This window comes from Eptesicus fuscus, chromosome 5 (assembly GCF_027574615.1).
Source record: "Eptesicus fuscus isolate TK198812 chromosome 5, DD_ASM_mEF_20220401, whole genome shotgun sequence".
NCBI lineage: Eukaryota > Metazoa > Chordata > Mammalia > Chiroptera > Vespertilionidae > Eptesicus > Eptesicus fuscus.
This window is the reverse complement of record NC_072477.1, coordinates 9643796-9656947: the sequence shown is the minus strand read 5'-3', so window position 1 is coordinate 9656947 and position 13152 is coordinate 9643796. Positions and strand designations below refer to the sequence as shown.

Below are 13152 nucleotides of genomic sequence, written 5' to 3'. Positions count from 1 at the left end.
TCTCCACAGCCAGAGGCCCAGGATCTGCAAGCCACAGGGAGGCTGAGGGGAAGTGCTAACCCAGTCCGGTGGTTACGCCTGCCCTCCTCCGTGTCCTTCTCTCCCACAGACCACGCTGCACTTAAATACAACATGCTACTGTTTACTCCCCAGTGAGCAAAATCTCCTTTTACAAGCAAGGTCGGGGCTCAAACAGGCCGGGTTACACACTGAGATGGGGTCCCAGCTCTGTCCCCACCTGCTTTCCCCAATTCTCTACTACCCCCTTCGTCCTGAATCTGTCGTCCCTCATTGACATTCCTTCCAGGGCAGGGCTCCAGCTCGGCCCGCTTCCAATCCCAGGGCCACGGCGCAGCCGCTCACCGGCGTCTGCTGACAGACGGACGGACGGACGGACGTGAACCGTCAGCATCGAGTCCCAGGGGGAGGGCACAGGGAACGGTTGTTTCCTTTCTTGCTGGGATGGCACATATGACCTCAAATGTCATTTCAGTCAACGTCACCTCATTGTAACGATGATGAGATGCTGTAGGATCTTAATTCTGGATTATGTCAATTCACCTCCTAGAGTAAAACTGGTTTCAGTCTACGTGGTTTCACTTAAAGTCACAGAACCTATCGGCGACGTTAAGTGAGAAGTTAGTACATATATGTATCTTCTTACTAATTCTAACTCTGCTTTCCTCGGACTCATGTGCTAGTCAACCACTCACCACGCCTTCCCTGGTCTCGCATGTGAAAACTCGCCCCCTCATAAGGACAATTATGGGGCTGCCTTGCTGATTTGAAGAGAGCGTGGCACTGACCATGACCATGGCCCCGTATGTCTCCTGAGTAACGATATCCCAGGCCTCAGCCCACGGGCACAGCTCTGGGGGCCCTCCTGGGGGCCCTGCTCACGAGGAGAACAGCTGTCTATGATTTCGCCAGCCGGGGCCACCCTGAGTTAGATCCATGGCACTGCTGAGAACAGTGCGGATAGTCAATTCCTCGTGGGTGGGCACATGGGGACCCTTCGTGCCCACCCTGGTCCATGGGGTACGAGGCAGGCACCTGCACACACCACCGCACAGCCTGGACAGCGACCCCTGGGAAACACGCACCTAGATTTCTTCTACCAAGAACGTCACACGTGTGGCCCCCAACGGGCATTAACATAAGCATGCACTCCCTTCCCATTTGTTTAATTAGTCATTCAACAAACGTTTATCAAACTCAGACTTGGCCGGCACCCGGTCACGTGGGCAACGGTGCCTGGGCCCCCTGAGTGCACCCAGGCCGGCGGCCCCCTTATCCCAGCGTCTGTCCATCACCCACATCAACGTCGGCCCCCCCGCCCAGCCTCTGCCGGAGCACAGGAGGCTGCTCTCCCGCATCCCGCAGAACCATCTGAAACAGCCACCTCCGCCCTCAGACAGCGTCACCACCGAGAATGACTCCCTACCCACCGGCCTGCCCCGCCGCAGAGGCTGAGAGCGAATCCGCGTCCTAGCACCCGACGGCTGAAGGTCAGCAAAGGAGACTCAACCACAAGAGCGCAGACCGTGACCCAGGGGCTGCGCCGGCTGTAGGGAGGTGGTGGCGGACGATCCGAGAAAGGGTCCCTCCCAACCCCCCACGCAGGAAACTCAGAGCCCAAACACTGCCGGGAGCACAGAGACCTTTGACAAACAACATCTGGTCCCTCCTCGGACGGCCACAGAGGTCAGGCCTGCCGGAAGCCATGGCGAGGCGGCCGCGGCCAGGGAGCATTTGCTCTGTGCACGGCCCCGCTGAGAAGTTGACTAAACAACGTCTGGTATCCAGGCAGGTCCCGGGGGCCGTTCACAAGGCCGGCGTTTGGCCGAGTTGCCACGCTCGCCTGGCCTTGGGGTTAAGCAAGCTTTTCACGTTCCTCGAAGAGCCGAGCGCCGGCTCTCGGCTCCCGCGCCAGCAGCCCCGCGTTCTGGGCGGACTGAACAGCAGCGCAGGAGCTAAGTTACACACTGAGATCGGCACTGGAAATAGCGTTCCGGGGCTTTTCTGAACCTGCTCCCTCCAGGACGAGACAGGAAACAGTAATAGGATCGAATGCCCGAGGATTCGTCTCGCTTACTTTTTCTTCCTCATTCAAAGGAACTTAGGTTTTTGCAAATGCAAAAATAAAAATATATATATATGAGAGAGTTGAGATGAGAGAGTTAGGGAGAAGTGAAAAAAGGCTGGGAAGAAGGACAAAATGCTCGTTAGCCCCCACGGGAGACCCTGGACCCAGCAGGTCCCGGGGCCAGCAGGGCAGTGGGGAGGGCAGAACCCCAGGCCCACGGCAGGGCAAGGAAGACGGCCCTTATGGCTTTTTAAAAGAACTCTCTCAGTGGCAAAAAGGCTGTTCCTAACCAATCCGATTCTGAGCCGCCTTCCTCGGTTGCCACAGGGCTGGGGAGCAAACCACTGGGCACTCGGGGCTCTTGGTTCCCAGCTAGTCACCAGAGAGCAGAGCTGTGCCGTGTGGGCCGTGAGGGAAGGTTTCCATGGGACCCGGAAAGCACTTCAAGGACACTCTTGACAGGAGAGCAAGTAAACACTGAGAGGGTTAAATATTAAATTCCGAGCAGTGTCAGGAGTTCCGTTTCCCTCCAGCCTCTGAAACCTAAGCTCCGCCGGGACCGGAGACTGCCTCCCTCCCTGTGCCCTGAGCCTGCGGCTCCCCATGGGACTGACTCCCAGCACAGCTCCCCTCCTCTGAGCTCTGCCCACCTGGACCCCTCCCTCTGCTCTCTGCTCTGCCACGCCTTGTCACACAGCCCCTCCTCCAGGAAGTCTTGCTGCCCTGCCCAGGCAGAACGCATGACCTGCTTTGCACTCTGTGCTCACCCCACTCTCACCCTGGAACAGACCTGGTTCTGGGTGCTTTCTCCCCTCCCTGCCCCGACACAGGCTCGGGGCTCTGGAGCAGAGACAGCCAATTCACCTCTGGGCCCCGGGGACCAGCCAGGTGGGCATTAAGACAACAGAAGCTGGAGGCTGAGCTCCTTTGAGCTGCTGGCCGGGCAGCCTGCTCGGAGGAGGAGAGGCAGAAAGGCCTCTGGTCTATTGGGGGGTCAGGAATTGGCCTGTGGTTTCCGCAGACAGAGCAGCGGCCGGCACGGAGCTGTGAAGGAAGGCCATTCGCCGCCTCTGGGACTCAGAAGGCTCCGACTCCTCGAGGTGCCTGCTCTGTGCCCTGAAGGCCCTTGTGTAACCACCATAAGAGGGAGAAAAGGAAGAACTGAGGGCCAGACCACCAAAGAGCAACTGGTGGGACCCCAGGCCATTCTCCAAGGTCCAGTGGCGTTCACAGACAGGACCCTGCAGGGTGTGGATGCGGGGCAGCCCCTCCACGGCCCGGGAGTCTTGCCTGGCGTTGGGACCAGGGGCTGACGTCCCCATACAGAAACATCGAATGAGAAGTACATCTCTTCCTACGGGACCACCATGCTGTGTGCCTCCACGAGTGCCCTCCCTCTCTGGGCTGGGTCTGCACCTTGTGACGCCCTCCCTCCCGTTCTAAGCGGCTGAAGGTGGGATCAGCAATTTCCAAGTCCGAACACCACGCCTGCGCTTGCACACAGACCTTGGAAGAAAAGCAGAACGGCAACGCTCTCTTCCAGCACGACGTCTTGTAGCATGCGCTCCGATAAGCCACGTACATCTGTTTGGCGGGTGCACGGCTGGCGAGGTGGTGCGGCGGGGGGGGGGGGGGGGGGGGCAGTTTTCTCCAGCCGTGGGGAGCCGCACACACGGCGTTGAGCACACAGATCAACTCACGTGGCCCCGACCACCGACGCCTGGCCTCTGTATCTGCGAGAGCACGGGGCTGACGCTGTAAGGAACCCCAGCTCGAGGGCGTAGGGAGGTGGGGAGAGCAGGGGGGGTCTCCAGCAATTATGCTCATTCACTGAGCACTTACCACGTGCCAGACACTGACCTCGACACTTAGAAGATATTGGCAACAGCAACGAAACCCCAGAGATTCACGTCCTCACAGGAGATTACATGCTAGAGGAGGAAAAACAAGCCATGTACTAGACATGAAGAAAGTAAGTACATGACACAGAGGGGGGATAAACGTTATGAAAAAGGAAGGCAGAGCAGGGTAAGAGGACTGGGCTCCTGAGGGAGAGGCGGTAGCTGTGAACAGGGAGGTCAGTGGGTGCAGTGAGAAGGTGTCACTTGAGCAGACACCTGAGGGAGCTGTTCTTGTGGGCACCTGACGGAAAAGCATGCCAGGCAGAGGGAACAGCCAGTGCACAGGGCCCAGTGCCGAGAGGGTGGGGGCAGGAGAGTGAGATCATCTGAGTAATTTTCTAAGACAGTGATCGGCAAACTCATTAGTCAACAGAGCCAAATATCAACAGTACAACGATTGAAATTTCTTTGGAGAGCCAAATTTTTTAAACTTAAACTTCTTCTAACGCCACTTCTTCAAAATAGACTCGCCCAGGCCATGGTATTTTGTGGAAGAGCCACACTCAAGGGACCAAAGAGCTGCATGTGGCTCGCGAGCCGCAGTTCGCCGACCACGGTTCTAAGAGGACTGCCCCGCTCTGGCTGCTGTGGGGAGCACAGACCGCCGGGGCGGACGGTGAGAAGGCTCCTCCGGGGCACAGCCAGGCCGGAGGCGGCGGGGGCTGGAGCCAGGGTGCAGGGTGGTGGCGGGACAGGACGAGAAGAGGGCTCCGATGCTGTGCAAGCAGAGCCAAGGCACCTGCCTGAAGGAACGGGCGGACGGGCGGGTAAGAGAAACGGGCAAGAAACGAAACAAAGGAGGGCCAGGGAGGGGAGCCTGGACACGGACCGGCTGCCAAGGAGACGGCTTTCCTGCTAAGCGCCGTCGTACGCCAGTGACGGAGGGGTTCAGAGCAGGGTCCTGCCGGGCCCCCAGCCGGGCTCCAAGAAGTGGGGTCTACAGTTAATGAGGTGCCGGACAGACGCTTCCCCGGGGACGGACATCCCATTGAGAGCGCTGGACCACGCACCGTCAGAGAGGAAATCCAGAGAGCCGACCCGAGGTTCAAAACAGGGAAGGCGCATGAGGATTTGGGGCCAGGAGGGGCAGACACTGAGCAGAGACCTTACACGCAGTTTAAAGCGGCGGTCGCCAGCCGGGGGTCCGTGGACCCTGGTGGTCCGTGAGGCCCGCGAGGTTGGCGGCCGCTGATTTAAAGAGTATGAAGGGTTTTTCACACTCACCGGGCTGCCCTGAAATCCCAGGGCAGAAGTAAAGAGGACATCCCTTTGGTCCGATGGGCGAGGGAGGTGCGTGAGACACACCGAAAACCTTATAAGTCACAGGAGCTGCGCCATCTCGCTTTGTTAGATCGGGGGAAGGGGGACGAAGGCTTGGCGCCTCAGGCTTTCAGTGTCACTGTGTGTCGGGGGAGGGGTGGGCTAGGAGCTCTGCGGGGGTCTGCCCTGCCCCTGGCACCTGACTCCACTGTGGTGCCTTTGCCAAAAACAAGACATAACCAAAAACGGCGGAATGTTACAAATGACAGCACACTGTCAACACCAGCAGGAAGGAGCTCCGGCACGCTCCCGAAGAAACGCGTGCGACAGCGTCAGTGAGAAAGCCCCGCCTCCCAGGGAACCCGCAGGAAGACACCGACTTTGAGCTCTGTTTACAAGGAAGCCCCAAATGCTTCGCGCGTCTATTTTTAAAACGTAAAACAGAAAACCCTGCCCCGTAAACGCGTCCCTCTGCTCTGGCACTCGGGTTTGCGTCTTCTCGCTGGGGGACCTGCCAACCTCCTTGGCGATGGGAGGCCCTCCCCCAGGACTTCTCTCCTAACCTGTCCAGCTCAGCTCCCTCTGGTCCTGACATCACGGTAAGGCAGGCCTCCCCCCCCCCACCCCCCCCACCGCCCCAGCCTGCTGCCTGGGCGGCATTCTCCTCCTTCACTTCCCCGGCTCATCTCCCACTTCTTCAGAGCAGGGGCCAGGGCCACAGCCTCGTTGGGTGACGTCTGTCAATTCTACGCGATGCTGGATACCAGGAGGCACTCTGTTCACCTGTCACAATTTTAAGTCAGGTTCCCCATAATGTTCTGAAACTGGATCATGGTGAAGGTTGCATGACTCTGTACATCTATGGAAAAGGTCACTAAATCGTACATTTCAAGTGGGTAAATTTTATGGTATGCAAATTACACCTTCATAAAGCTGGGTTTGTGTGGGGGTTTTTTTTTCAAATCAGCATCCACATCTCTGCAGATGTTTCCGTTCAGCGCCAGCCCCCAGGAGGGGACCTGTGTTCTCCACAGCCCGCGTGGGTCACGAAGGGGCCGGACCGAGTCCGCCGCGGGAGGGCTGGAGCCAGGGGTGGTGTGTGGAGGTGCCTGGTGGATCAGGGGTCCCCGGAGGGCACAGGAAGTGGGGGCACGGGCAGGGACGGGGAAGAGGAGGCGTCGACAGGAAGGTAGCCAAGCTCTGCAGTGTGACGAGGCGGCAGGGAGGCTGGCGGGGGAGGAGGACATGTTTACTTAATATTAGGTCGAACCATACCCACGGCTATTTTTGTAGGCGGTCGCCTAGAGCTCAACCTCACACGTGCATGTCTGCGCGGGATACCGATTGAATGGAGCAGATTTCAGTCAGCACCTCTGCTTACAGACCGAGGGACCGGGGCTCGTCACTCACACTCCGAGAGCCTGTTTCCTCATCGGTAATGGGGATGGCACCTCCCATCCCACAAGCACCTTTCATTCCCACTTTGTGGTACATGTACCATGTCCACCACGTGCTGGGCTCACCAAGGGCTCGAGAATGCCCCGCTCCTCAGCCTTCCTCCAGTCATTTTACGCTGCGACCTCCAGAGCAGAACTGAGCCTGAACCACCCACCTCCTCTCCCCTTAATACCAGCTCCCACCTCATCAGGAGAGCCAACAGTTCTGCTCAGCAAAGCAGACCCCGACTTTCATGAAGTTACTACAGAAACCACGAGAGGCCCCGGTTCAGCGGCTGGGACGGGCTGCATCTGGGGGAACCACGAAATAAAGCCAGGAAACAAATGGCCCAACGGCGGAGGGGGAGGAGGGGAAGGGTGTGCGCGGCCGGGAGCAAAGCCAACGTGCCAGGGTGTGAGGCTCCTGGGCCAGCCGAGCAGAGGACTAACCGGAGGTCAACAAAACCTCTTCCTTTTCGCACATGCAGACAAAAGGCAGACACACCAGCCAGCGGGCTCAGGAGGAACCCTTCCCCCGGCCACAGGAATACTGCTCAGCCACACCTGGCCCGGTGCCCCCGAAGCGGCTGCTGCTGGTCTCCGGCTCGGACACTAACCAAGAGCGGCTCCCCCGAGCAGCGTCCTTGGCTGGCCACTCGGCGCCCTCGCCCTCCCCTCTCACGGCAACTCTAGCTGCTGTCACACTGTCAGGAGCAAGGATGGCCAGCCTCGGTGAGAGCAGGAGGAGGAGCTGGCCACAGAGGGCAGCTAGTTTCCCTTCTGTAAAGCCTCTCACGTGGCGGACCTTCCTGCACGCCCTGGCCTACCCCCGGAGGCCCCGGAACCCCAGCGAGGTCTCCCCGGGAACACAGGAAGCCCCTGACGGCGAGACGTCTGTCCCTGGGGCCTGTGAGCTGATGGCCGGGAGCCATGGTGCGGGAGCTACCTGACAAGTGCGCATTAAGCTCCGGCTTTCTGGAAGATGTCCAGGAGCCATTTCATTCGGTCTTTCAAGGTCACGGCCAGTGTCCGAGGCTGGGACTTGGAACCCTTGCCCTCTCGGGCCTCAGGTGCAGTGGTGAGACCTACCACGGACTCAAAGAGCATCACAGGATCCCTGAGGGAGAGATGTGAGTTCCCTCAACAGTCTTTTTTTAAAAAAATATTTTATTGATTTCAGAGAGGAAGGGAGAGGGAGAGAGAAAGATAGAAACATCAATGATGAGAGAGAATAATTGATCAGCTGCCTCCTGGAGGCCCCCTACTGGGGATGGAGCCCACAACCTGGGCATGAGCCCCTGACCGGAATCGAACCTGGGACCTTTCAGTCCGCAGGCGGACGCTCCATCTACCGAGCCAAACCAGCCAGGGCCCTCAACAGATTCTTACTTTCTTCCCAAAAGGTACCCGCCCCACTACGGTGTCATGGATTCCACATTTACCGAGGAGAGATCCCGTCCCCTTCCCCCCCCCCCGCCCCACCAGGCCACCATACAACCCCGGCCCCTGAGCCCACGGAAGCAGTGGCCTTGCCTGCCTCTGCACTCGTACGTGAGGGGTTGCAAGGATTCGTTCTTAAGGAAGAAATGTGCTCTTGGCTTCATGCCTCGGGGTAATAAACCCACCCTTCAAAATGTCACCGAATTGGTCACGTGTTTTCACCATGCTGGCTCCGAGCCGGCAGCCAGAGCTCTCTGCCCAACAGCTGCCCAGAGCCACTGGCACGGGCCAAGCACCCGGGGGGCGGCTTTCACTCACCAGACAGCGGGTCTTTGCCAATCATCAAAACATTGGGCAAGTTCATGACGATCAGCTGCTGCAGAACCTCCTGCAGGAACAAAGAGGAAAAGACACCATTAAGAACAGGAAACAAAAACAAAGAATGATGACCCCGACGAGAGCTTATCAAGTGACTGGGTGCGTGTGGAGCCACTACAAGGTAACTGTGAACATGCTACGATGGAACCGGAAGGAACAGTTAGGGTATAAACAAACCTGAGACATCAGCGCTAGCTGTACTTCTGCCCTGATCGTAACTACATGAACATTATGTCTGCACACGTACAGAGACCGGGGGGAGAAGATACGGTACATGCCAGGACAGCAGGATCAGGGGTGGGAGTCTTTTTAAAAGACGGCTTTATTGCCCCAACCCAGTGGTCGGCAAACTGCAGCTCCCGAGCCACATGCGGCTCTTTGGCCCCTTGAGTGTGGCTCTTCCACAAAATACCACGGCCTGGGCGAGTCTGTGTTGAAGAAGTGGCGTTAGAAGAAGTTTAAGTTTAAAAAATTTGGCTCTCAAAAGAAATTTCAATCGTTGTACTGTTGATATTTGGCTCTGTTGACTAATGAGTTTGCCGACCACTGCCCTAACCCGTTTGGCTCAGTGGCTAGAGCGTCGGCCTGCGGACTGAAGGGTCCCAGATTTGATTCCGGTCAAGGGCACGTACCTTGATTGTGGGCACATCCCCAGGAGGGGGTGTGCAGGAGGCAGCTGATTGATGTTTCTCTCTCATTGATGTTTCTAACTCTCTTATCCCTCTCCCTTCCTCTCTGTAAAGAAATCAATAAAATATATTAAAAAGAAAAAGACGGCTTTATTTTTATGGCATGGTTTGCTCGTGCAATTAAAAACACAGAGCGAACATTAAAGAGCTGCTGCGGGGTCTGTAACTGATGGCTCAGGATGCTGCGTGCGCCAGGTCTCCGGCACACGTGGTAAATGCGGAGCCTCCGGCTGACAGCAGCGGCTTCCCAGGGAGAGGGATAAATCACAGCTAATCGGCGCCGTCAGAGAGGTGGCGCGGGAAACGAGCTGCCTTCTGGCCCTCACACCGAGGGTCTTTGAAAGCCGGCCCGGCACCGGCCATCAGTCATGCCCGTGCCGGGTGCCTCTGATGAGCCCGCCTAGGAGTGTGCCGCTTGCACCCTGGCCACCACTGCGTCCCCAGAGCGCCTCCAGGGCAGGTCGTCTTCCCTGTCCAGATGGGCCTTGCTGCTTACAAATCAGGAGAGAGAAACCTAATTTTACAGAAGGCAAGTAAGGGGGTAGGTTTCCTAAGTGGTCTTGGCCTTAAAAAAGTGGTCGCCGGAGGGTAGAGGAGGCCGGGTGCAGGTCAATGGGGGAAAAAGGAGACATGTGTACTACTAGTTGTAATACTTTAAACAATAAAATAAATAAGTAAATAAGTAAATAAATAATAAAATTGCCAAAAAAAAAAAAAAGTGGTCGCTATAGAAACTCTTCACCAACAAAAGCTCTTCTCATGCCTTTTTAAAATGTTTCCAACTTTTTTCAGGACTCACTCTATTGTGTAACTTGCTGAAGCTCTGCCTTCAGTACCTTGCCAGCTAGCGCCGATAAAGAAAGGGGGGACGATTACACAATCGGCCCAGCAGGACACCCCAGAAGTCTCGCTCTGAATCATCAGGCTAGAACGGTGGCCTGGGCACGCAGGCCGGGAGATGCCAGCGCCGTCAAACAGCAAATGCACTGACTTTATCCTCCCTTCTTATCATCTTTCTGTGGCTCCTTTTCACGCCAGAAACTGGGGGGGAAGGGATGCTAAAACATGAGGTGTACCCCACTCCCAACACACCGGGCCCCTCTCCACTTGGCGTTGGAGAAAGTTTTTCTTTACTACCTGGGGTCACATGGCACATCAGAGATGGCTGCTGTTTTCTTAAACACGTCAGTGGGTGAATACCTGTGCTGGACAGGAGTCTGAGCTGTGTAGCAGCCTCAGCCCTCCTTCAGGCCTTGGGAAAATTCAACGTGAGAAAACTGTCTCTCCAGCGCATGGCTCACAAAAGGATTCCAAGTCCACTCTGAACCTGCAGAATCCCCTTCCCAGCGGCTCAGCCACCACGAGGGAGGACTCCCACCAGGTGAGCCCCGAGTCCGGGAGGCTCTGCCCCGCCTTCACCCACAGCTCGGCGCTCAGCCCAACTTCCGGAAGACCCACTCGTTACCGCCGCCCCGCCGTCTTCAGTCCCCCCTGGTCTCGGCTGGTTTCCCTCTGCCGCCGTCCACGTGCGTGGCGCAGCAGCCCCACCCGTGCTCAGGGCGCTCGCAGGGCACAGGTTTCTAACGGAGGCACAGGTGGGTGCGCGCCCGGCAGGTCGCTGCAATAGCGCACAGCGGCCTCTCTGCGATACAATGACCTAAGCCAGCGGTCGGCAAACTCATTAGTCAGCAGAGCCAGATATCAACAGGACAACGATTGACATTTCTTTTGAGAGCCACATTTTTTAAACTTAAACTTCTTCTAACGCCACTTCTTCAAAACAGACTCGCCCAGGCCGTGGTCTTTTGTGGAAGAGCCACACTCAAGGGGCCAAAGAGCCGCATGTGGCTCGCGAGCCGCGGTTTGCCGACCACGGACCTAAGCAAAAGCCGGCCGGAAGCACTGCTAGACAGCCCAGGTGTGTCTAACACCGTCTCATCAGTACTTGCTAATTTTGCCCAAGAAACATGTGTCACATGTACAGTTAATAAGTAATGTTTACAATACCTAAAATAAAACTGAAAGTAAAGTGTAAAAAAAAAAAAAAGAAGTTATGTTTTATGAGCAAACTATGTTTTGTGTGTTTTTAAAAAATTTGTTCCTTTCAAAACCGCATGGGTCTCTTCAGGTCTAATCCTGTGGCCCAAACCACTCCAGAGCAATTAACTGATCCCCTAAGGGACCACCACGCACATTTCCAGCAAGAGCAGGCTCAGGGGCGTGAGTGTCGAGGGCAGTGGAAATATGATGCGAGACAGTAATTTCAAACGATCCAGTTGCTCCCCTCAAAAAGTAGAAAGAAACGGGTGAAAATACTCTAATAATATACTTTAATTAAGCCAACATGCCCCAAGCATTACCACTTCACCACACAATCGGCAGGAAGTCGTGAATATTTCACATTCTTGCTTCACACCGAGTCTCTGAAACCCAGCGTGTAGTTTATACTCACGGCACATCTCAACTCGGACACTCCGTTTTCCCGGGAGACATCTGATCTGGGAAGTGGCTTCGCATACCCAAGTCCTTCCAAACACACTGAAGAGTGTCCCGTGAACTGAATCGAGCACCGCTTCTTAAATTTAAATTACCAAGGCCTCGGCCACACCAGCCGCATCGGGAGATCCCGACAGCCACATGTGGCTGGTGGTGTCATGCACCCCAACACCCATGCCGAGGGGACCTGGTGGCCATCAGTCCCTGAGGAAAGCCTAGCCAACGGGTCCCCCTGGGGTGGCAGGGCTCCAGGGCAACCGGCCAGGCCCTCCATCTAGCGGGGACGTGAGGAGGTTGCTGACGAGTGGGCCCTCCCGCCTGGCCCTGGGAACAGAAAGCCACTGTGGAGGCGGCAGCTGACTCTGGCCTGCTCAGCGGGCACCTGGTCACAAACCGGCTGGCATGGGTGGGGCTGAGCGAGGCGGGAGCGCGCAAGCCCAGAGGTGTGCTTGAACACTCCCCAAAGCGGGCACCTCCTCGTGCCACCTAGGCCTTCACGAAGGCACTGTCACATCCCCAGGCAGGGACGAGGGTGCACACAAGCCTCCATGCAGCCTCCGTCTTGTCACCCGGTCCTTGTGGCCTGGCTCAGGCAGGAGAGGAGAGTCGGGCTTGAAGTTCGGCCTTCCTGGAGAGGCCCCCTCCCCACAGAGGGTGCGGGGAGCTAACGTCTGCGAGCCAGGGTGGACTTTCACCAGGTTTGCTCTCGGATCCTAATCCAAGATGCTCGGGGACCCCAGGTTCTCCTGTTCGTGAACGGAACCCGACTAACGGCATTTATCCCGCCAGGATCTGCTTTACGCGAATCAAAGGAAAAGTCACAAAAATGGACCCGAGGAGGGTGGGTGTGTCTGGATTCTCAGCAGCAGGGGGCTGGAAAGTGTCTGTAATGTACACCACCCAGGCTGCAAATCTAAATCTAGGACCTTATCCGTTCCAGTGGCTCCCCTGGGGCTGTCAGGATAAAAACAAGGCCCTCCGCGTGTCAGGGAGGGATGGGACAGGCTGGGACACTCCCCAGGAAGCGTCTGTCACCCCAGCTGGCGGGTCCCAGGGCTGCATCTGTGTGGGCAGAGGTGTCAGCAAGCCCAGCCAGCCGGCCACCATCAGATTCCCAGCTCCCTGACCTGGAGCCTTGGAGGCAACCGAGGGTGAATGGGGAGTGCGGGGCGGGGGGGGGGGGGGGGGGGGGGGCAGTCTCCAGGCCTGGGGCACTGGCTCTCAGGAGTCACCCGGGGAGAGAAGGTCAAAGAACAGAACCAGGAAGGTGAGTGGCAGGAAGACACCCCCTTCCCACTAGAATGGTCTCGTGACAGGTACTCGGTGGGGAGAGTGCAGGACACGGCGGGGCGCCCCATTCCAGGCTTTGTAGGCGATCGAGCTCTGCTAGGGACAGGAGGACAGTGCGGGAGGGAGGGCGAGGAGCCGACGCCACAGGCACCTGGTTACACGCAAAACGCACACCT

At 57.2% G+C, this 13152-nt stretch overlaps 1 protein-coding gene across 1 annotated transcript in view; it reads right to left on the bottom strand.

Annotated features, from left to right (window-relative positions):
* Positions 1–13152, bottom strand: part of CCDC88C (coiled-coil domain containing 88C) — a 112089-nt gene that overhangs the window by 60041 nt on the left and 38896 nt on the right. Inside the window, exon 4 of the mRNA XM_054715455.1 lies at positions 8442–8511. Coding sequence (XP_054571430.1) covers positions 8442–8511 — 70 coding nt within the window. The remainder of the gene's footprint in view (positions 1–8441; positions 8512–13152) is intronic.